Below are 25,366 nucleotides of genomic sequence, written 5' to 3' on the forward strand. Positions count from 1 at the left end.
GTATGTCTAACATTTATTGAAAAGAGTTGGTGAGAACCTGCGGAAAGTCTTCTTCATAGATCTCTTCGCAAGGTAGAAGACGAACAGGCTTCCTATAGACTGCTTCCTTTTCCTTCGAACCAAGAGAGGTAGCAATATACGACATCTTTAATTTGAAGAAGGGGATAAACTTTAGTCTTTTTTCCTCTAGTTATATATTCTTAACAGATATTAAGATAAATGGGCGTCAAAGGAAGAGAGGATGAATGCCTCTTTTTGGCCTTAGAGAGGTTGGATTCCCAGAAGTCACGTTCTTCTCACAGCATGTTTCGTAAGGCTTTTCCAAGAGTATCTGGATATTCTATCAGAATCTATTATAAATAGACCTGAAAAACCTCTCCACTCTGTGTCAGTCCGCGTGCAGACTGACCAGAAGTGGGACATGAATGAGAGGATTTTTCAAGGTAAATGACAATAGTCATGGTAAGACATAGAATTGCTGCAGATCGTGCTAGATGGAATGAGGAAACTGTCCTTTTCTGATACCTCTGTGAACCACATAGCGAGGTTTTTTCTTCACTTTCAGAGGGAAGAATCACCTATTTATATATCTGCTATCAAAGAACGCAGTAAAAGGCTATACTCTGTCTCTACAAGGGGAACTAGAGATAACAGAGGATTAAGATCTTCGGGATCTTATACGATACCGCAATACAAGAGTGGGATATCATGTACTTCGAATGGGATCTTTTTGTGGCCACAGATTCCGTGTTCCGACAAAATGGAACTGCTCCTCATCAAAACTTCTTTGAGAAAGTTTATGAAGGAATTTTTTGTTTCTCTTAGCCCTAAACGACCAAGAAGACAAGTGAATTTTTTGTGCATTGGAATCTCGCATCAGATTCAATGGAGACACAGCAATGGGTTCTTGCCAGCATAGTATGTCTGGCAAAAGAACTAAAACCCTCTATTCCTGACGCAACGCTTTCAGATAGAAGTTTCGTTGCCCAGGCAGGGTACTTACATTTTCATCTACAGAAGAAGAGATGATTGAAACGTTTGCTCAGAGTCTTCGGGGTGCGATGAGGGCTCGAAATGCTTCCCAGAAGGTATTCAGAAGGATACAATAAGAGCTAGAAATCAGGGTTCCGCCCAATTTCAGCTCGGAGTCTCCTTCGACTTCCAGACTCCTTCCCTTCCTTCGGGCAAGGATAGGGAAGATTCTGCAACAAGGAACCTCATCAACATGTAAGAAGAGATCTCGTTAGCAAAGGAAGTATTCACGAAGGATCCTCCCTCGGAGGAAGACTCTTCTCTCTCGTATTGTTAGATATCCTGTCGTCTACTGGATGTAGCTGACTACAATCACCTCCCCTTGCCAGGGGCCAAAAGCTCAAAGGGGAAGAATTTCTTCCGCCCTTCTCCAGTCTCCTGATAAACTATGTGGTTGTTCAGGACTCTCGGACAATGTAGCGCCAGCCAGGCGCCAAATGCCAATACAGGCGAAAAACGCCAGAGGCGGACAGTTCCAAGGAACTCTGTCATGGTCGGATACTGAGAAGGAGCGGGCCTGCCAACCTGGCGTAAATGCGCCAGAGGCGAACAAATCAGTACAGATATAAGAGTGTCCGATGTGGACATCGCCATACAGCCTAGAGACTCTTCCAAGCTCGAAGCTCCAGCAAGTGTGGAGGAGCCAAGCCAGGCGCGAGGCACCAGCCAGGCTCTAGAAGCCAGCCAGGCGCCATCCAGGTGCCAGGCTCCTTCAAGGCTAGGCTCCAGTCAGGATGAGGATCCATCCAAGCGCAAGGCTCCTTCCAGTAAAGAGAAACCTAAAGCTCTGTCATGTAAGAGGGCTAGTCCCCATTGATATGATACAGGTACGGCTCTGCCATGTAAGTGGGTCAGCCCCCATTGGCACGATCCGAGAAGGCTCTGTCGTGTAAGCGGGCTAGCCCCCATTGACATGACATGCCAGAGGGTTTGTCAGTCATAGGTTTGAATTTTGGCCTAGCCTAACTCCTTTCTTTCTCTATAAAAATGAATAATCTACCCACCTGTACGCTTTCTCCAACTCCAGTACACTCCAGAAACACCTTAAAACACCAGCACCACAAGACTTACGACCCAAAAAACAACTCCTACCAGACAGAGAGCTCTCCCCTACCAACCACACACCAACCAACACGTGCTTTCTACTGCCCGTGTTATTGTTTTACATCCTGCCGACGCCGCCGCCATCTTGTCTATGACGTCACAGCCTATGACGTCACAACACAACTTAAATACATCACAGACCTTACTAGAATCTACCACATGTTGTCTATATATAGGACACCACCATAACAATGCATAAAATACCCATAACAATTATACAATATATAATCACACTTATCTATACCCATAACAATTATACAATATATAATCACACTTATCTCTTTCTCCCTCCCCTCCGACTGTTTCCTAACCTAGTATTCCCTCTTAATTTCCTTCGTCCTCCAACTCTTTACCCTCTACATAATTTCTAATACATTCCCCTGAAACTCCTGCTTTAGTTAATACATCAGCCACTTGCTCCTTTCCTTTTATCCATCTCACCTCCTTTATTTCCCGGATTCAATGGTTTCCCTTTATTGCAGCAATATCTATTTTTAATCTCTTGCTACTTACACCAGTGCTCGATTTGATGGCGGTCATTAGTGTTTTACTATCAGTGTTAACCAAGGCTTCTAAATTTCTCCCTCCTACTACCTCTTCCACAAATGCTTGAAATATATCAATCCTTCTACAGCGTTCCCCAACACTCAGGGCTTCAGCCTCAATGGTGGATTTTGCCACTCTCCTGGATTTCCTAGACTTCACCATATGGGACTTCTCCTCTTCCCATCTGTCAAATGAAATAATATAACCCAGTTGAGTATGGCCATCTTCTATGTTTCCAAATGAAGCGTCTGCATAGGGCTTCCCAATAAACCCTTTCTTCTTCATCTCACTTATTGTAACTTCGCCCATCATGCTCTTAGTTTTTCTCACAATTTTAATAAGTTTCTTCATATCCTGAGTTGTTCCTTCTTTAAATGCTTTACTTAATTCGCTAATATCATATGATATTTCTGGCATCGTGTGTAGTGATACCCAATTCAGCTGTCCTACCACTGATCTGTACTCTGTTAACTCTTTTTGTTCTAGCACTCTATTACCCGTATATCTTCTAGCCTCTGGTTCTCTTATGGAATTTATATACTGCCACTGATTAAGGGAAAATCTATTCTCCTTCTGCTCTATTACTACTCCTATATACTTGAACCTTTTACTCTCTTGTTCTCCTACTTGCAATTTCCCTTTCAATCTCCCAATCGTTTCCTTTAAGAAATCCTTCAGTTCCTCCGTAGCAAAAATCATCTACGTGTGTACACAAAATGCCTTCCAATTTATTGTTCTTTTTCCAAAAGAATATATTAGGTTCTAGTCTACTTCTCTCACCTTGAAGCTCCTTCACTACTTTCACCACTTTACAATACCATGCTTTTGCCTGCCCAACTCCTTTGAGCCCATAGACTGTTTTTCTTCACTTCCATAATCCCCTCCAACCATCTTCCCTTGGTGGCTTCAAGTACACTTCTCTTTGTATCTCGTCACCTTGTAAATATGCAGTTTTGACATCCAATGTATAACAATTCCAATTTTTCACCTTTATTATGGTTAGACAGAATTTTAAAATTTCAGCATTGCATGTGGGAGCATCCTTTTCCCACTCAGCCATTTCTTCTTCAAACCCTCTAGCTACCAATCTTGCTTTACATATCCTTTCCCCCCCTTTTATCTTTTCAGTTACTATCCATCTTGTAGATATAGCTTTTTGTCCAACATCATTTACCTCCTCATATACCTGGTTATCTCTCCAACTTAGAAGTTCTTTTTCTTTAGCTTCCATTATGCTTCTATTTTCAAATCCCAGCAACACCTCCTCTTCATCTTCAATTTTTTCTACCTGACTATAATCCCTCAAGTTAACCCACCCTTTGTCACCTGACTGTGAGTCTCGTATATTGTACGAATCAGCCCATGCTTGGCTTGATCTTTTTCCTGCAAGACCTAAAATAGTCCATTCTTCTACTTGTCCTGTATCATTGTTTATAGCCCTAACTCTATTTCCCGTTTTTGAATTTTGGTATCTCTTCCATTAACTCGCTTTCTATTGACCCACTTTGCCCGTTATCTTCCACTGTTTCCTCTATCACCTCTCTTTCTATAGTCTCTTCTGTGTCTGCATTCCTTCTCTCACCCATTATCTCCTCTCCTTCCAGCCAATCTACTTTCCCTTCATTTGGGCCATCTGACCTACCTTTCACCCCATGGGATTTATCTATTCTAGCCGATATCTCTTCTGTATCTGGTGACGTCGTTGAAATCCTTGTCACATGTATCCTAGCTACTTCTCTTAAAGAATCCCCATGTTTGACTATTATTGTTTTCCCCGATACTCCCACTAACCTGAGCAGGTCCTCTCCATTCATTTTCATTTTCCCTCTTATAGAATACCTCATCTCCTACCACTGCTTCTTCAAATTTATGTTCTCTGATGTTTTTGTTTAGCGCTATTCTTATTTTATTACAGGACTCATTTTTTATAAATGCTTCTCTGGCCTTGTGCATTGCATTCAGTGTGTCCCTTACCATACCCTCTTCCATCCCTTTTTCTCTGCTTGCAGGACTAGAACTTTCTTCTCCTATTAGGTTAGGCAGTGAAGGGTTTTTTTCCAAATACTAATTGGTTGGGAGAGAAACCTCCATTATTCATTAAACAGTTCCTAGCACTCACTACCCATTTCAAAGCTAGGGACCAATCTACTTCCTCTTTCCCTCCATCATCTTCCTTACACTTCCCTTGATCATGCCTACGGTCTTTTCACATAATCCGTTTGCTCCACGGAGATTCTGATGCTGTGGCTAATACTTTAATATTCCATTTTTCTGCCATCCTCCTTACTTTTTCATTTTGAAATTCTCCCCCATTATCTGACAATATTTTTTTGGAGGGTGCTCCAAATATAGCAAACCAGCACTCAAAAAGTATCTTTATTATAGTTTCTGGTTTCTTATCTTTTATCCAACAGGCCTGACAATATCTCGTTGCCATATCCACTATTACCAAGAACTTTCTTTCTCTTCTATCTCTCCCACATCCATCGCTACGACTTCATTGAACGTTTTACTCCAAGAAAAGCCTACTACCGGTTTGGCGGGGTTTCTTTTGTATTTTTTACAAAACCTCACAATTTTTAATCAGTTCCGTTAGTAACTTTCTTATTTCCTCTTTTTCTTTTTCGATTAACCCATTACTCCATTGTGCTTCCTCTGTTAGCTTCCATATTTTATCTCCACTTCCATGACCAAACTGTAAATGTAATTTCTTCATTGTGTTCTTAATTTCCCTCGGATTCTTTCCCTTCCAACCCTCCAGTAATAATTCTTCTACCTTCCTCCTCCTTATAGGCACTCTTAAATGACCCTGTTCGTCTTCTCTTAAAACTCTACTTTCATTCCCCTAATACTTCTACTATGACACATTTTCTTTCAAATTTAGGGTCATACCCATTTTACTCATGGTTTGCTTACCTATCAGCCGGGTATATCACCTTGCAGAATTTCCGTCTTCAAATAAAACTTTCTGTTTTTTAGTATCACAGGTATTTCTATTATTCCTCTGGACTTATAAGATGTCTCACCAAAATTAAACACTTTATTAGACTCTGTCCTAGTGTCCCTCATTCTCCTCAACTCTCCTGACTCAAATCCATGACAATACGTGCTAGTCACAATTCCCCGCAAACTGTTGATTTACACCCTGTGTCCAAAATTGCATCAACCACCTCCCATGATGCTTCCACTATTTTATTAACTTCTCCTACATAAACCTCTTCTTCTTCTGTCCCATTTTCGTGTTTTTACCTTATTTTCTTCTAGTCTTGTTTCATTGTTTTCTTCCTATTATGAAAATTCTGAGGACAATCCCTAGCCCAATGCCATTCTGAGCTGCATATTGCACATACTGTTACCTTCCCTTCTTTGTTTATAGGATTTCTACCACCCCTTCCTCGGTTCCATCTTCCCCGATATCTTTGGTTTTCCTCTCCCTCCCTCCAGAACTGGCATTGCCTTCTGACGAACCCCACCATTCCCGTTCCTCTTTAGTCCCTAATCCCTCAAATAGTCTTTTTCATTGTTTGTGACACTGTTCCGTAATCTAGCTTTTCTTGCCCACAAGCCGATAATACCATTTGTTTTTGATTTCCGTGAGATTTGCTTGCTCTATTACATGATACCCCTTGACTTCGCCTTCAAGCGCGCCTTTCCCCATTGCTCTTTCACACTCGATGCTGCCTTCTCGTATCTAATTAAATAGTCCGCCATATTTTTCACTAGATTCTCTTCTTATTAGAAGGTATCTTTTTATTCTACCGTAATTCTCCATTACCGAGTCTTTTAGATAGGCTTTATCTAGTTTCTCTAGGATTAACTTTGGACCCTCTGTACCAGTAAGTTTATCTTTATCTAATGCTTCCACTAGCTCTCGGGCTTTCCCTTTTAAGCTCATTCTCATTTCTATCGCCGGGTATTTTGTATCTTCTCCATACAACAATAGCCAATCTTCGGCTTGACCTTTCCATTCTTTGTATTCTTCTTGTATCCCGCTAAACCTAGGACATTCCCTTCTCCATCTAGTAGTCTCCCTTTGTTCACTGTCGGATCCAGGCATCTTTGATCAACCACGCTCTGCTACCAGTTTGAATTTTTGGCCTAGCCTAACTCCTTTCTTTCTCTATAAAAATGAATAATCTACCCACCTGTACGCTTTCTCCAACTCCAGTACACTCCAGAAATCACCTTAAAACACCAGCACCACAAGACTTACGACCCAAAAAACAAACTCCTACCAGACAGAGAGCTCTCCCCTACCAACCACACACCACCAACACGTGCTTTCTACTGCCCCGTGTTATTGTTTACATCCTGCGACGCCGCCGCCATCTTGTCTTATGACGTCACAGCCTATGACGTCACAACACAACTTAAATACATCAACAGACACCTTCTAGAATCTACCACATGTTGCTATATATAGGACACCCACCATATTTCAACAATGCATAAAATACCCATACAATTATACAATATATAATCACACTTATCTATACCCATAAACAATTATACAATATATAATCAATAGGTCCCTACCTCACTGAAACTCTTGAGGCATGCAGACTCATAGACAGTAATCATGAAGTCTTCTGCCAGACTCCAGGCGCCTTCCAGGCGCAAGGCGCCAGCCAGACGCAAGGCTCCAGCCAGGCGCGACTGCGTTAGCCAGGAGGGAGGAGCCAATCAGGCGCCATCCAGCGCAGCGGGCCCATCCAGGCGCGAGCTCCAGCCAGGCTCTAGGCGCCATTCAGGCGCAAGGCTCCAGCCAGGCGCGAGGCGCTAGACAGGCGCTAGGCGCCTGCCAGGCACGAAGCGCTAGCCAGGCTCCAGGCTTCACCCAGAAGAGTCTATATCAAAGAACGCCCTGGCCTTCTTTGAGACAATGTGATCTCCTAAGCACTTGATAAGTGCATGATGATTCCTTCAAACAGCTGAGAATTAAAAGCGCATGAAGTGCGAGCTTTTCCGAATTCTTGTTCTTTCCTTAACAATATGTCATAAGGACAGATTAGCTGTCACATACGGGAGATGTAACTCTGTGTTGACTTCCCATTATCCGAAGGATGTCAAGATAACCTACGAGAGATCCTTCTCTCTTGGTTGATACGTGTCTGCGGATACATTGCTGGGATAGGGAGCCGATACTGATCCTTAACTAGTCAGTTAAATTTTATTTAACGTCGTGTTTTTTTTTTTTCTTTAGGTTGTTTGAAAGGAGTTTGGGGATAACTCTTTTCAACTTAAGCACTAACCCTCGTGTTAGGATCAGGTGATCGGGATCGGTGTTGTGCTCCTTAATTATGCCACTAAGCATAGGCATATTGTCATGTAAGAGGCTCTGTCGAGTAAATGGATAAGGCCCCGCCATCGACAGACCCACAAGAACTCTTAGCCATAGGTCACATCCTCGCTGAGGCTCTTGCGGCGAAGCAGATTCCTAGGCATTAGCCATGGAACATCTTCCGCCTGAACAAGTAGGAACCAAGGTTTATTTATTTATTACCTACAACATATGTTGTTTACCTGTCTATTCAGTAAATAGTTGTCTCTTACCCACCACCAAGGGTGTCAATCAGCTAAGTATATATCTGCCGGGGAAGTTAGTTGCATGTACAAAAATGATATTGTTAGAATACAATAAAGTTTTGTACATACTTACCCGGCAGATAATATACGATGAATGGCCCACCCAGCCTCCCCTCAGGAGACAGGTGTTGTTAGAGAAAATCTGGTTCTAGAACGGGAATGGTTCCTATTCCTGCCACCCAGCGGCAGGGGGGTAGATCACCTGACCTACCTGCAGCGTGTGCCGCGAAATTCGAATTTCTGTCGGACGTCGGAGACATAAGCTAAGTATATATCTGCCGGGTAAGTATGTACAAAACTTTATTGTATTCTAACAATATCATTTTATGATAAAAAAATAGTTACTGTACTGCTTAGAGTACCATACTGTAATATTAATGTAATCACATCAAAATAAAGTAATCATTGTTCATTGTATACTGTAAACATGTAAAGTGTGTTTTTGTCTTTTGAAAAATGGGAATTTGAAAAATGGATTCCCCAAGGAATTATTCCTTGAAGAGGCTTTTTATTATGAAGATATGCTAATAATATATAAGATTTGCATTTTATTATGAATATATGAAAATAATATATAAGGTAAAAATGGTTTTATTACGTTTACGCTTCGTCGCCGATTGCAAACAACATACGATAATCTATGACAATTATCGTTTGTATGACTACAGTGTTCAGAGAAGTTGATTACGTTATACCATAACAATAATGAAGTTCGAATTGAAAATTTATGTTTTCCTAAATGTTATTACTACTGTAATTAAACTACTACTATTAACATTTCTAAAAGGTTAAGAATGACAAAGGTGCTGTGAAGTGTAACTCAATGTTTACATTTCTGCTGGCCGCTCAACTACAAGTTGATGTCAATGACGTGGAATTATTCCATGAATAGGCAATCTATTATGAAGATATGCCAATAATATAAGGTGGGTGAGAATGGTTTTATTACCTTTATTGTCAGTAATATCATAATGTGAATCTGTTCATGCATTTGTTGGTTATCGGAACCGGACGAGGCTTAGCCTACCACCGACAAGCCCGCGATGCTGTGATTCATACCAGCGATATATAGACTGAGAAGTGGTCCAAGGAAAAACCCGTGATTAACTGAATCCGTGATTGCTGATCCGCGACTAAGCGAGGCCCTACTGTACCTTCCATTCTCTGCGCGTCGGGAGCCGGCACCTGGAACAAAGATGGCGATGCTCCCCCCTCCCTGCCAGGAACAACGGAGCGTAATTATGGATAAAATTACCCCAAAACCCTCCTGGAGTTTCCGATAGCGAATCGCTAGAAGAAACTGAAGGAGTGTGGGAAAAATCAAAGGCAGGCGACGAAACATATGGAGCAGTCTGGTGTATTGCTGATACAAAAGAAGCCGGCGACGCTTGGTCATACAAAGATGGCGTAGTCTCCTTTCTTTTGTACAGGCCCTTCCCATAAAACTTCATCCACTGTTCCACCAACCAACCGCGACAAACTGAACAAGGATTAGTAATAGTACATACGTTTTCTCTCCACCTACTACACGTTGGACGAGGATCTGCCGACACCGATGTTGAAAATCTTGAACAAGGAAACCCACTCACTCCAGGGCATTTCCTTTGTCTCTTCCGAGAACCCGAAGTAATTCCCATTGGTGAAGCAAAATTTTCCATCTCACAACGTACACACTCTTACAGATCACACCCACACTGAGCACAGCCAGAGAAAGAAAAATTAAAAATAAAAATAAAAGTGAAATGAATAAAATCGGGCAAACTAAAATCGGGTTTAAAACAGATAGAAAGTAAATACGTCCTATCTTAAAGGCGGTAGAAAAGTAACTGGCGGGTCACGGGACGCCAAGGGCATTCTGGGTAATACATGCCCCATGACCTGGTATAAATGCCAATAGTCCCAGGATCTCACAAGTTTAATTTTAACTCTACCGGTTTCCAGCTTGGCGCCAGTATTATCCTAATGTGAAGACCGAAGGTTTGTTTCGTATATGAACAAATAACTTTTTCTTCTTTCTCAACCAAATAATTAGAGTTGGATATAGCCAATGAACTCTGCAAGATGCAAGACCAGGTTGGTTTGTATACCGACCCTTCACCAGCAGCACTGACACTTACATGCCAGCCAAACTATGCACTAAAAAGTCCCATGACAAGACAAACTTTAAGGTCTGCCAACTTTAAAAAATAAGGACATTAATCAAAAGCAAAAGACATGCAAATGTTCATGGTAAAAAAGAACATTAAATCTCAAAAATCTGTACCGGCCACAGTAAATTGAAATTTAATATTTCCAACCCTATGCTATGCCTGTTTTCCGAGACGCTCGTAAAAATTAACAATATTAGCTTGTTGCACTGTACATGTTCTTTCTAAAGACATTTTTGATAATTTTGCCAAAATAGTAAAAAAAATGTAATAAAATTTTAATAGTAAATTTTTTTTAAATTGTGACAAAGCACTACTATTCAGTTCAGCTAACTTACTCCACTAAAGAATATTTCACATGTATTTGAATGTGCTTTGTGAAATCATATATGAATCCAATCTGTGATGAATTTCATATCATTGAAAAGGCATTTTATCATACTTTTATACTGTGTAATAAAAAACTGGATCTCTTTTCTCCAAGTTATTGCAACTTTTTTAAAAATAGAAAAAATTATTTTACATTATGCTTTTACTCATGATATTAGTTTTTTATTTTCTGCCATTTTTATACATGTCATGATCAAGTTCAGCTCTTACGCTTTAAAATAACACCAAGTTCATTACAGTAGCATGAAATATATGGTTACACACCACCCCTCAAATTTCTCAAAAGGTTAAGTTATGTATATCTTAGTTTAACCAGACCACTGAGCTGATTAACAGAACTCCTTGGGCTGGCCCGAAGGATTAGATATCTTTACGTGGCTAGGAATCAATTGGTTACCTAGCAAAGGGACCTACAGCTTATTGTGAGTTCTGAACCACATTATATTGATAAATTTCTAATCACCAGAAACAAGTTCCTCTGATTCCACATTGGCAGAGCGGGGAATCGGACTCGGGACTACTGAATCAATAGGCGAGCACTTGACCCACTCGTCCAACGAGGAACTCAAAAAAGGTTAAATTAATCTTTTTAAATGCACTCACCAGCTAGGATTCTTGTTCCCATCCTCTCAGCATAGTCCTTTGAAAACCATACTTTAAGTTCACATTGTGGTGATATTTCCTGGAAATAAATAATAAATATCACACTACAAATGTCACTAAAAAAATTTCCTGGAATAAATAATAAATATCACACTACAAATGTCATTAAAAAATAATGTCACGATTATTAACTGCAAAAAACACAATTTGTTTCTAAACCAAAAATTCATTATACCAACTAGTCTATACACATATTCTAAATGCATTACGATGTAATACCCTATATTCCAACCATTTTTTTTTTTCCACAGATGGGCTTAACATCTAGATTTGAAAGGTTGCCAAAGTGATCAATCATGCAAAAGAACAGTCATGCAAAGTTTACTTCTGTCAAGGAAACTATAATCTCAATTTAACCAACTAAGACAAGCTGCAGCATACATTCTCTATCCATCAGAAATAAGTCCTTATGAATAACTTCATTAATGCAAATCATCATCATAAACATATCACTACATATTTTTTAGGGGATTAGATGTAAAACTAATTCTCTCTTTTCATCTCTGTCCTGAGCTATTTCTGCCTGAACTCTCATCAACTGTTTTTATCTATTTTCCAGGGTCTACATATAACAATTTGTCGAAAATTGTATTTTTCCTAACTATACAAACCTGAGGTTTGTAACTTGCGGCAGCTGGAACCGGTTGTAAGCTTCGAACAAGGGAGTTCAGTAGTTAACTGCTTGTCCGACAGTCAGCACACCGTGCGACTGGGAGGTGAAGAATCACTTTGCTTTAGGCCCAGGAAAAACAGAGTGAGGGGTGGCATGAGGTGGGACTATGTGTTAAGGACCTCAGGTTTGTATAGTTAGGAAAAATACAATTTTCGACAAATTGTTATTTGTTCCGATACGCAATACAAACCATCGGTCCTTTAACAATAGGAAGACACTTCTTGGTGGGTGGAATCTGAGTCAAGGAACAGACTGGTGTTCGTCCAACCTTGGTTCCCTCCCTGGTCGTAAGAGCAGAGATAGGGATCCTAGCCCCTGCCCTGCCCAATGATCGGGGTATGTACCGCAGGATCAATGGTCAGACCTCTGGACCCAAGTAATAAGAGGGAGGCCAGCGTACCTCTTAAAACTAGCAAGCAAGAACTTGTTCCTATTGCAAGATGCAATATGAAGTCATGGGTTTGTCTCTTGTTGGCTTCCACTCCCCCCCCCCCACCCCCCGCGCGGGGGAAGTGGTGGATAATCGCTCCTATCCCTAATGAAAGGGATAGGATGGAGCTCGGTTGAGTAGCTTACCTGCATCGGTCTCCTGTTCCAGCGTAGTGACGACCGCGTCCCTCTGCCCACAGGTAGAGGGGGAGAAAAAGATGAGGAAGAGAAGCCAGTCACACTCTCATTCACTCATCCATTCATGCAGTCACACAAGGATGCGATGCTGTTCTGTCCGCTCGGGTGCTGGGTAAGCTACACAACCTGTTGAGCAGCCACTATGGGTTCCAAGGAAAAAGTATCCAAGGACCTGTGGGCTATATCCCGAAGGTAGAAGGAGGTGAAGGTGGTCTGGTTGGTCCAGACCCCCCCCTTCAGGACCTGTGCCACGGAGAAGTTCTTGGGCTCTCGGACGAAGGGTACGGATGTCGTCGCTACCATCAGCTTTTGTATGCCCTCCTGATCACCTCACACAGCAGAAAGTGTGTTCTTGGATACTTCTTTCTTGGTCACCCAGGTGCTAACGAAGAGGCGTCAACACTCAGGCCTGAAGGCGAGCCGAGTTCTCTTCAGATAGCGCCGTAGTGCCCTCACAGGACAAAGCAGCATCTCATCCACATCGTTGTCGGTGAAGTCCAATAGGGAGGGGATTGTGAATGACTCGAACTGGTCATCAGGGACCGAAGGATTCCGAGTCTTCGCTACGAAGTTCGGGACGAAATCGAGCGTCACAGATCCCATCCCCTGGTATGCTTGACGTTGAAGGAAAGACCATGAAGTTCCCCTACTCTCTTCACCGATGCCAGGGCCAGCAAGAAGAGGGTCTTGAGGGTCAGATCCCTGTCTGACGACTCTCGGAGTGGCTCGAAGGGACTTCAAGTCAGGCTCCTAAGGACGAGAGTCACATCCCAACCCGGAGGCCTGAGTTCCCTAGGTGGTCAAAACCTCTCGAAGCTCCTCATGAGAAGGGAGATCTCGAACGAGTTCGAGATATCCACTCCCCTCAGTTTCAGGACTAGGGCCAAGGCGGCCCTGTATCCTTTGACTGTGGGGACGGAGAGGAACTTCTCTCCTCTCCGGCCCGAAAAGGAGGAAATCCGCTACCTGCGGAAGAGTGGCTCTGAGAGGAGATCGACCCCGTCTGCGACACCAACCTCAGAAGACGGCCCACTTTCCCTGGTACACAGCTGCAGAGGACTGTCTGATATACCCAGCCATCTCTGTTGCTGCTCGGCGAGAAAAGCCTCTCGCTCGCAAGAGATGGTGGATAACAGCCAGCCGTGGAGACGAAGGGACTGGACTGACTGGTGGTACCATTCAACGTGTGGCTGGCAGAGAAGGTTGTGCCAAGGGGGAATCTCTCTCGGTGCTTCCGCAAGCAGAGCCAGCAGGTCCAGGCCATTTGGGAGCCACCAGGATCATCCAGAGATTCGGGGTGACCAGCGCTCTGCTGATCACCTTGCGAATCAGACAGAACGGGGGAAAGGCATAGACGAAGAGGTTGTCCCACGGGTGTTGAAGAGCGTCCTCTGCAGCTGCTCATGGGTCTGGCACAGCCGAGTAGAAAACCTGAAGTTTCCTGTTGTGCCGGGTGGCGAACAGATCTACGACTGGACGCCCCCACAGGTTGAAGAGCCTTTCCGCCACGTCTGGGTGTAGGGACCATTCGGTCCCTATCACCTGATCCTGACAGCTGAGCTTGTCTGCTACTACATTCCTCTTGCCTGGAATGTAGCGAGCTGACAGCTCTACTGAGTGAGCCACGGCCCACTCGTGCACCTGCAACGTCAACTGGTGTAACGGGAGGGACACTAGGCCCCCGTTTGTTGACGTATGCCACTACTGTGGTGTTGTCGCACATCAACACCGCCGAGTGTCCCATCAGACGGTCCTGGAACTCTTGGAGAGCGAGAAACGCTCCCTTGAGCTCCAGTACGTTGATGTGAAGGTGCTTGTCGTGATGATCCCACATGCCTGCAGTCAGCAACTCCTCCAGGTGTGCGCCCCATACCTCGGTTGACGCATCTGAAAACAGCAACATCTCCAGGGGGGGGAGTGCGGAGAGGCACTCCTCTTACGAGGTTCCTGTCGTCCACCCACCAGGCTAGGTCCTGCCTCACCTCCTCTGTGAGGGACACAGGGAAGTACGGCGGGTCTCTTGCCTGTGACCAACTCTCCTTTAGTCTCCACCGGAGAGACCGCAGGTGAAGACGACAGTGAGGGACTAACTTCTCGAGTGACGGCAGGTGGCCGATCACGACCTGCCACTGCTGAGCTGGCTGTTCCTGCCGAGACAGGAACTGGTTGGCTGCCTCCCTGAATCTGCTGATCCGCGAGTCTGCGGGGAAGACTCGCCCTGCTACCGTATCGATAGATGTATCCCTGACAAGTGGGCCCAAGCAGACACCAGAGTGTGGGGCGGTTGAGAGACCGAAGCAAAGTGTCCTGAATTGGTACACCGTCCCATCGAGGATGAAGTGGAGGTACTTCCTGGAGGATTGATGAACGGGTATCTGGAAATATGCGTCCTTCAAGTCCACCGAAAGCATGAAGTAGTTCTCCCTGATAGAGTCGAGCACGGAGCGTGCCGTCTCCATCGTGAACCAAGACTAGCGAACGAATCGGTTCAGGGGAGAGAGATCTATCACCGGGCGCCAGCCCCAGAAGACTTCTCCACCAGGAAAAGACGGCTGTAAAAGCCCGGTGACCGATCCCTGACGATCTCCACAGCTCCTTTGCTCAGCATGGCTTGGACTTCCTGCCGAAGTGCTACGTCCTTGGATGATCCGGAAACGTAAGTCTGAAGGTGGACCGGGCTGGAGGTGAGGGGTGGCAGAGACTTAAAGGGTAGTAGATACCCCTCCCGAAGGACGTCTACTATCTAAGTCTACGCTCCATAGCGCTGCCAAGTTGCCCAATGGCTCGCCAGCAACCCGCCCCCCCCCCAACCTTCCCCCCCCCACCTTCCAGCAGCAGGTGAGGGGGAACGCCGTCCCTAGCGTTTCCCACCTCTCTTCGACTTCTTCTACCCTGCTTCCCCTCGTGAGAAGGAGGGCTGGTGACGGTCGCTCCTTAAAGAAGTCGAAGGCAGAGTCTTTCCTCTGGGCTTCGACGATGCGATCGTCTTGGCCGCAGAGGAAGCGCTAACCAAACTCTTGGGCTTGGCCGCAGTAGCTCGAGGCTGCCCAGACGCCTTCAAGACTGCCTGGTGGACTAAACGGGCACTGTCGTCAGTGCGCCATTGTTCCACCGCAGCGTCCACCATCTCTCCTGGGAAGAGAGAGGAGGAACTCCGCACTGGTCCGTTGCGAAGACCCAGAGCCGCCTCACGCCCGCGTCCCAACGCTGAAAAACCAGGTTGGCCCACAGGTTTGCCGTCTGGTGGGCTAGGTAGGAGATAGCTCTACCTCCAGAAAGCCAGGTCACCTTCAGGAGCGATGTTCCCCGAGGTGGCCACGACCTTAGACACTGTGAGGGACCACAGGCCTAGCCAAGAAACTGCTTGAAATGCCGCCATAGCAGTCGATTCCAAGGTGAGTGCCTCTTGCTGCGAGAACCTCAGGAGCTGCTGCAGAGACAGCCCCGGAGTTAGCCTAGCTAGCTCCGGGTTCACCTGTTTGGGTGGCATAGGGTCCTCCGATGGCACGTAGAATCTTCTCTGTCGCAGTAGAGGCGGGGGATATAGCTTGGAAGACCTGCCAGACCGTAGCGAACCCTCCTGTCCGGAGACGAGAGCGTCCACCTGGCCCAGCACCAAGTCAGCCAGAGCAGATCGCAGCAGACCCACCGTCGTCCTGGGTTCCTTCTTAGGACCCCAGAACAACTCAAGCCTGGACGTAGGCTCAGAAGGTGGGAGCGGCGATCCTTCTCCGAGGTCGTTGTGCTGACGAATCAGTGCAATAACCTCCAAAACGAGCCTCTGGATCTCGGGAGTGACTGTGTCCTGTGGAGTCGGGACCCGTCAAGTCGCTCCAGCAAGAGCGCCTCCCGAGACCCTCCTCCTTCAGGAGGAGAACCACAACAGACCCCTCCTGGTCTCCTCAGGCCACTTGCGCATACGATCTGGTCAGTCCTAAGACCGTACCAGGCTCGTAGGGCATCGTGGTGGGACCGTGAGGTCCGCGCTCCCCACGATCACTCTGGTTCGCCTCGCTCTTCCCGGTGTAACCCGAGGAAGTTGAAGGGATCGGAGAGGAAGACCTGACACTCCCCCCTTGCCCACCGGCAGAACCAGTGTGTTTGTGGGCTCAGGCGTCGCGCAACCCGTGGTGGCGATCGAGCTGCAGGCTTCGTTGCGCGGAGAGCGGCTGGACCAAGAACAGCGGCTCCGGTCCCGAGCGTCAGAGGAGCTGCTGCTGGTCCCCCTACCCGCCCGGTCCCGGTGGGAGCAGCGGTCAGGGAACCAACAGAGTCCGCTGTCGCGGTGGGAGCGTGGCCTGTCTTCAAGGCGCGTCGTGCCGCTGGAACCAGCCAAAGTTCCGGCTTCGGCCAGTTCCGGCTACCGAGGGGACCTCTTCCTTGCCTCAGCCCGCGGCCGGTCTGGGACCGTCACGTCAACCCTGGGTACCAGCGGATCGCCACGAGAGTGATCGCTGGTCTGGCAGGAGTCACCTGAGCGACTCTCACCAGTCTTCCGCTCTGTGCCTCGGTCCTGGCGTAGCGGCAGAGCCCCTAGCACCAGGTGAGGAGGTACCGGTGTTAACCAGTCTTCTTCTTCCTTGCGGAAGGAGAGACGGACCCCACCCCCGAAGGAGCGGGAGGACCAGCGGAAGACCCCCCCCGTCACACCGGAGTGAGACGGGCCCTTAGAAGTTCCCGAAGGAGACTTCTTAGGGGGTGAGGAGGCGGCCTTCTTCTTCCTCGGCTGTGAAGCCTTGGAAGTCGAAGGGGAAGAGGCGGCAGCAGACGACAACGAAGAAGACAATGAAGACGACGACGACGACTCCTTCCTCCTCTTCCTCTTCTTCTTCGTCAGCTTCCTCAGGACAGTCGTCAGGTCCTCCATCCAGGACGGAGCCGGGGCAGTTGCCGAAGCAACACGGCCCAGCTGCACCTGTCAGGAAGGACCTGCGACTGGAGCAGCAACACCACGGGCAGGAACGACGTCGGCAGGGGTTGGTCTAGGTACGACAGGCACGGCAGGAGGCAGGGCAGCGGCCAGCGATATTCTGGGTACTGGCAGCAGGTCCAGGGCCGAGCTCTTGGGGCACCAGAAGTCGGGGGCTGAGGCGAGAGCGGCGAACCCAGGCTGCAGTGTCACGACCCTCCTTGGAATACCTGGAAGTGGCGCCTGAACAGCAGCTGAAGGTGTTACCATAGTCATATGTTGAGTGTAAACAAGGTGAGGAGGGGCAGCATACCCTGGGGTCGAGACGGTGGTAGTTACCAGACCGTGCGTTACCGGTGCAGAGCCACTCGCCAGGTGATACAACAGCCCCCGAACACTCGGTGTCCCCTGGAGGCCCAGCGAGAACCAAACCTGGCCGAGGTCATCACCCGCGGCAGGCACACCTGAGGAGGCAAAGGTTGGGTTAGTAGGGGGGTTCCCCCTCACCCCGGGGGGGAATAAGTCCCACCCCGAGCGAACAGAAGACCCCAAGTACAACTGAATGTCGGGGTATCCCGGCCCCTCCTCTACGCTCGACGGATCAGGCGACGAGAAGGAGCAAGACCCCCCCCCCCCCCCCACCCCCCCCCCCCCCCCAAAAGGAAAGGAGCCATACGTGGGAGTTGAGATGGAGGAAGGTAAAGAAGATGACATGTTCGTGACCAGGGGAGTAGCCGGAGAACTTTCCGATGACTCCCTGGCAGGCTTACATCACTTCCTCCTCCCCTCATATTGCGTCCACTGCTCCTCCGACCACAAACAACAAATATCAGAGGGCTCAGTGCGAGAGCATTCGCGCCCCCGACACCGAGCACATAATTCATGAGGGTCAACCTCAGGACAGGAGCGGAAGGCCCCTCACTTACGGCCCTCCACACCAGGGCATAGTCTGTGGCTGAATGGGGAGGGGTGGGTGGGGAACTCTCCAGCTCACGAGAATCCATAATAATAACAAAAACACAAAATGCACAAGTACTCACAGTATTTTGACACAAGCACACTAGTATTAGAGAGCAAACCAAAGTTTTGAAGATCCAAAGCATACAACAAAAGGCGGGAAGAGAGAAGTGGAGAACACGTCTATCACCCAGCGTGGCCGAAAGCAAAGTGATTCTTCACCTCCCAGTCGCGCGGTGCGCTGACTGTCGGACAAGCAGTTAACTACTGAACTCCCTTGTTCGAAGCTTACGACCGTTTCCAGCTGCCGCAAGTTACATTCCTATTGTTAAAGGACCTCAGGTTTGTATTGCGTATCAGAACAAATCAAAGGTTAATACACGAATAACCATTAACATCTAGAATATATAAAGGTTTCTTGAATTCAGCAAATGCATTGATCCTGAAGTGTTTAGATTGTAAATAAAAAGGGGAGTGATCACTCACCTTTATTGTAGCAAAATATATTTCTCCTTTATACTGAAAAGCAACCAAGTTCTGCTCAGATTTCTTTTCTGCTGGACGCACAAATATCATCCAGTTGCTGCGTTCTTCTTGCTGTGTATCCAAGAGAAGATAATCACCTTCTTCCTGTGTAATCTTAAAAACAATCCCAAACCTAAAAATGAAATTAATTTACACTATTAGGTACAGCAACATACAAACTCTTCTCCTTTTAAACAAACAAATTCAGACATTTTTTAAATGTACTCTATTATTCCTCTTCTGAAGTGTGCAACTAAATGGTAGCAACCAGAACATGGAAATAAATGAAAAGGAAAATGCAGTAAGTAATAAGGTTGAGGGGGAATTGACTGACCACTTGTAGTATAGTCAACAGTGCATCATGCATGAAACACTAGTAGTAATCACTAACTGGCCAGTTTATATGACAGTCAGATCTTATAAAATGAAAAGGTCTTAAAAAACTTTATATATAATTATAATATATACAGTGTTCCCCCATATTCTTCGCGGGGGATGCTACCAGACCCCCCCATGAATAGTTAAAATCCGCGAATGTTTGGAACCCCTATAAAAGCGCTAAAAAAACAGCCCTATTTTCGTTAGTTAAAACTCAAGGGAAAAACCACTAAAAATTTTCATACTTGGTTTTTTTAATAGTTTTTTTTTAATCACAAAAAGTGCATTTTATGATGAAATTGATCACAAAAAAAAAACTCCAGGAATTTGTGGATATTTCTCATAGAAAAATACCGCGAATGCGCAAATTTTCCGCGAATAATGGAGGGAAACGTTCCCGAGAGAAATCCGCGAATGTGTGAGTCCACGAATCTGGAGAACGCGAATACGGGGGGTCCACTGTATATACATATATACATATAGTAGTCTTACATTCAACTTTTATTTTTTAACTTGTCCACCAACAAAGTTCTTACCTCTCTTGAATCTCCTCTTCCACAGTCCACTTGTCGGCTGCCTGCAAGAATTTTTTCAGCTTGTAGGGGTCCAAACTGCAACCGTTTACCAAGAAATTCCTTAGCATATACTCCTACACAGAAAAAAGTATGATTAAACAATTGTGGCACCATACTAAACCCTATATTTTTACAAAAATCAAGTTGTTATAAAATCAAGTTGTTATACAAACCCAATTCTTATCATAAAGCAGCCTTTTAACTGTGAGGATGCACCTGGGTGCTGGAAACAAAGTTCCAAAAAAAGAACATTTCTGGGTTCGACCTGTGTCTGCCGGTGAAAAGTTCCTGTAGCTCACTTTTCTAAGTATAATAGATCCTAAATATACCAGAGAAAAAGCTAGCATGGTATGCTGAAGTTACTACCCTCAGCTCGATCACCCCAAGGGCGTCGGTATAGTATTAGGGCGAGTGGAAGCCACTACCAACAGGTCTTCTTGCCAATTAGAGGATTCCTTTCAAAGTCCCTCCCACGGCGAGAGCCATTACAAAGGTTACTTCCCTTACCTTCCGCTCGCACTCGCTACTACTACTACTACCCGCCCGCCATCTTCATTCCTGTAATTAGCCTTTGTGTGTTCGCACGCGTCTTCAGTTGCTCCCTTGGTGCCTTACTTTGCCGAAGCTGTCTCTTCCGTGGAACTCTCTGCTTCTTCAATCTAACTTGAGTATTCCAAATTGTGTTTTCGTAATTCGTGTGGTTACGATGCATTCCAATTATAACCTTCGGTCCCTTAAACAACGTACTGGGGTGACGCTAGTTCATCCGCCATTTGGGTGCATCATCAGACATGTGCGTTATTATACTGGTTATTCCTTTATTTTTATTTTTATTTTATATGCATAAGTTTTTATATTTTATTACGGTTATTGTTACCATTTTCGTATCTTAATTTTATATTCATTACGGTTATCGTTACCGTTTTCCGTATCACGTTGCTTATTCACAGCCGATTGAGTTCGGATCTTGGTTCGTTATTTTAAAGTAGGCCTAACACGCTAATGACGTCCTCTGGGGTTCTAAAAATTTGATTAATTTAGCTTTGGCTTCTTCCCAGCCCATCAAGAGCGTATTCGTGCCCCTCAATACGCATTTTTTATCTATGTGTTATATACGTGCCTTGTAGGGCTACTAGCTAGCCTATCGTATTTATCATCATAGAGGAGGGAGTCCTCTCTCCTCTCTCTCTCTCTCTCTCCCGATACGAGACATGCATGGGTTATTGTTTTAATGCGAACCAGATAGGTTTTTGTTTTATGCACGTTTATGCTTTTCATATCACTGAAGAGGTGGATGAGTCGCTTTCCTTCCCTAGCTTACCTGACAGGCCTAGATTAGGGTTTGGAAGGTTAGGCTAGGTGCCCCACAACCCTATACCCTTACCTCCTCCCCCCATCCCGCGCTACGGTGCTAACGGGGAGAATTATCAAGGACAGAGAGCATCTCTCTTGTCATACTGTTGGACCTATCCTCCTACCTGACCAGATCAAAAATTTTGATTTTGGAGAGTTTGGTTGAAGTGCCACGCGTCCACGCCATGAGTCCTTGGAGGTTTATCTGGCCTACCTGACCAGATCCATAGTGATCTCAGAGAGCTAGGTTAGATCCATGCTGGGGGTATTTTCCTTACACCCTTATGTTCCTCTTACAACTTCTTGTCCATGATACCTCATTATTGTATTGTATATTATATTGTGTTTTATTGTATATTATATTGTTTATGCACATTTATGATTTTCATATCACTGAGAGGTTGGAAGTGTTGCTTTCCTCCCCTGGCTACCCGACAGGCCTAAGCTAGTTTGGTAAGGCAGGCCAGGTGCCCCCTACACCTTTACCTCCTTAGGCCTATTCCCCCGTCTGCGCTACGGTGCTTGCGGGGAGGGCATCAAGGATAGAGTCTCTTTCATTTTGTCATATTGTTGGCGCCTGACCCGCTCCCTAACCTGACCATGTCCAAAATTTCGATTTTGGAGGGTTTGGTTGAGTGTTACCATCCACGCCATGACGTCCTTGGAGGTTTATCTGGCCTATCCTGACCGGATCCATAGTGATCTCGGAGGGTTAGGCTAGATCCATGCTGAGTATTCTCCTAAGACCACCTTATGTTCCTCTTGCAACTCTTCCATGATACCTCATTATTATATGTATATATATTGTTATAATATAAATATACAATAGCCTCCTTTAGGATAACAGTGGGCTTACCACCTCCTGCCCCCTTTAGTAGTAAGCTATGACCTTCCGTTTGAGAGTGATCACCGGTCGGTCGCTGTACCAATCACGATTGGCCATGGGCCCAGTCGGGCTACTACCCCTGTAGTAGTAGGCTACACAGCCTCCAGTAGGTGTCTATCTCTGATCGGGTATTTGTGGGCCAAGTGATCCACGACCGACCACCCCTTCCCTCCAACCAACAACCACCACATTCCCCCCCCCCCCCCCCCCCCCCCCCCCCCCCCCCCCCCCCCCCCCCCCCCCCCCCCCCCCCCCCCCCCCCCTCCCCCCCCCCCCCCCCCCCCCCCCCCCCCCCCCCCCCCCCCCACCTTCCCTATCTTGGCTCTGCTTGACACTGTCTTATAGCTCGCGGTGCTAGTAACCTTACCGATGAACGGCCGCTAGAGTTTTTTTGTTCAAGTGGGGGAGGTAAGGGTTGAGGGGGTGGAGGGTTTACTGGTATTATACAGTACCCGTCAAAAAAACTGTCGTTGGTAGCGATTTCGTAAGAAAAAACCATGTTGCGTAAAAGAAAATATTAATTAAAAATCAATGGTTAGTAATAAAAAAAAATAAAATAAAATAGTAACACTCACCAACTCCTAGCCTAAGTATTTAATAGGCATTCCCCCGACGTTTCCGAATTTCCTTAAGCCTATTGGGGACGGAATCTGCAAGTTTTTGCAGGAGCTTCTCGTCAAGGTTGTTCCCAGATGCGTTTCAACTCTGTCTCTAACTTTTCAGTTGTTGTCGTGTCAACGTCCTGTAATTTTCTTTTCATAATCGCCCAAAGATTTTCAATAGGCAAAATATCTGGGGAATTACCTGGCCAGTCTTGTATAAAATCAATTCCACAGTCCCTTGAACCAATTAATATTTTGTTTCGCAGTATGCGAAGGCGCTCCGTCCTGCTGAAAAATACTTTTTTTACTGCGCTCAAAAGATTCCTCCAAATTCTCGTTCAACAGTGTGTAATGTACCGAGGTCCTTATTAACCGTATTTGTTACGAGGTAATATTACCAAATTACCTTTACCACCATAACCAAAACAACCCCATACCATTACATAAGACGGGAATTTCACACACGTGGCAAGGTACTTGGGGTCCAGCGGGTCTGATGTCGACTTTCGCCACACACACTTTCCCTTACTGTCCGAAACAAAAAACTTGCTTCGTCACTCCATAGCACTTGACGCCATTTTGCCAGAGCCCAGTCTTTGTAAGGAACGTGCAAAATTTAGTCGAGTCTTCTTTTGTTTGGTGGTTATCAGCGGCTGCTTACGCGCCTTCACTTTTGAATATTTCAAGTCCTTGCTCAAGCGCCGCTGTATGGTCCTAACAGAAGCTCCTGCCACTATATCTGGATTTGCAACCTCAAGTTCTCTGGCAGTAAGGGTCGGATTGACTTCAATATCCCTGCCTAGCACTCTCAAACCCCTGGTTACTAATGATACGTGGCCTCCCAGAACTTGTAGAAGCACGAGGTACTTCCTGGTCTCCAGTGTGGTAGTGGTATTTTTTCAAAATGCGCTGCACAGTTCGCTGGTTTACACCAATTTTCTTACTAATTTCGCCAGTTTTTATAACCTTCACCTGTGTAACTGCACAACTCGTACACGATTTTTCAAATGAGGTATACCCTGTATACATAGTACACTAGCATACACACACACTTTCACAAGAAAATTCTGGAAGCGTGATCCAAAAAATCAGGCAGGTCACGATCGATGTCTCCTGTTCATGAATCACTTAGGAACACTGACCGATAATTTTTGGTTACTTTTTCCCCACGCTGTGAGTGAGACAAATGAACTCAGTGTGTTGCCAATTAGTCATTTCCCCCAGCCGATTTTTTTTTCCCCATCCCCAGATATGGGGGTGGGCACCTTATTCGCGGCAAAAAAATTGTCGCGTTTTAAAACTCTCCGAGTGAGTAGCTCCGCCGGCTTGATAGTGGTCTGACATCACACCAGCCAGCGGGCATCGCACCGGATTGTACATTTTTACTGCTCCGCCGCTTAGTGGTCTCTTCTCCCCGATTGTCCTCCGCCTTCTATGGATTCGGGCTGGGAGTTACGCTTCCCCCCTAGATACATTCAGGTTCAGGTATGGGAATTACCTTTCCTGATCCGCTCGTTTCAGCCCGTTTCCGCCGGCATTACTTATGACAATGAGAGATGAGACTTTGAGTAGGCTAAGCTTTGGGGACTACTCCTCATTACCAAATAATTAGACATATATATTTATTATATATATATACAAAAACTGTATATATCTCCGGACCTTTAAGGTTCCGACGGAGTGTGACTCACCCTCACACCCGCCGCCGGAGTTATTGTACTAAGTTGCCGCAGCTCAGTTTCCGTTCTCTCGTGTCGTTCCCCACTCCGGTGGGGACGGTGGATGGTTCAGGTATTCGACTACGATAATTCGTAGCCTTCTGATTCAGCCGACCGTACTAGAGATTAGGTCCTTCCTCCTCTCCAGTCCAGTGTGTCCCAGACCTCATACACTGGGCTGACTTCTACCTTCCGGAGGACGGAATCTGGAGCAGGCGAAAACATCCAGAGTTTTCTTTTATTTATTCTGAAGGGTGCCCCGCTACCCTTTTCAAGCCCTGCGGCCATGTAGTCTGTCGGTCGCATTGCCAACTGCGCCGTGCAACTTGAGGGCTACATGGTCTGGCATCCCGACGCGTGTACCGTCTGCTACGGCATAGTGGCAATTATTTCTGATGAGAAAGCTACCTTGGCCCTCCAGCATGGGACAAGGGTGGCTCTCAGGAAGGAGGAGGTAGGTGGGGAGGTAAGTGAGGCAGGTAGTCTCTTAAGTCCTACTCCTTCTTCCTCTTCGTTCCAAGGCTTCTCTAAGTCCACCCCAGCTTGGGAAAGATCGGCTTCGGTCATTCCCAAGATTAAAACAGTAAAACCGAGATCCCTTCCAAAGTGATCTAAACCGGCTCCGGCAGCAGCGACTAAGTCGTCTTCGGTCCCAAAGCCGTCGACCTATGCTACTAAGTCGCCTGCTGTTAAAG

General features: G+C 46.0%; 1 protein-coding gene across 1 annotated transcript in view; it reads right to left on the minus strand.

Moving 5' to 3' along the window:
- LOC135200047 (zinc finger protein PLAG1-like) overlaps positions 1-20,186 on the minus strand; it is a gene marked incomplete at its 5' end in the record, with an annotated part of 113,091 nt that extends 92,905 nt beyond the window's left edge. Inside the window, 3 exon segments of the mRNA XM_064228282.1 lie at positions 11,409-11,487; positions 19,121-19,292; positions 20,074-20,186. Coding sequence (XP_064084352.1) covers positions 11,409-11,487; positions 19,121-19,292; positions 20,074-20,180 — 358 coding nt within the window.
- Positions 20,187-25,366: the final 5,180 nt, after the last annotated feature.

This window comes from Macrobrachium nipponense, chromosome 26, assembly GCF_015104395.2.
Source record: "Macrobrachium nipponense isolate FS-2020 chromosome 26, ASM1510439v2, whole genome shotgun sequence".
Lineage (NCBI taxonomy): Eukaryota > Metazoa > Arthropoda > Malacostraca > Decapoda > Palaemonidae > Macrobrachium > Macrobrachium nipponense.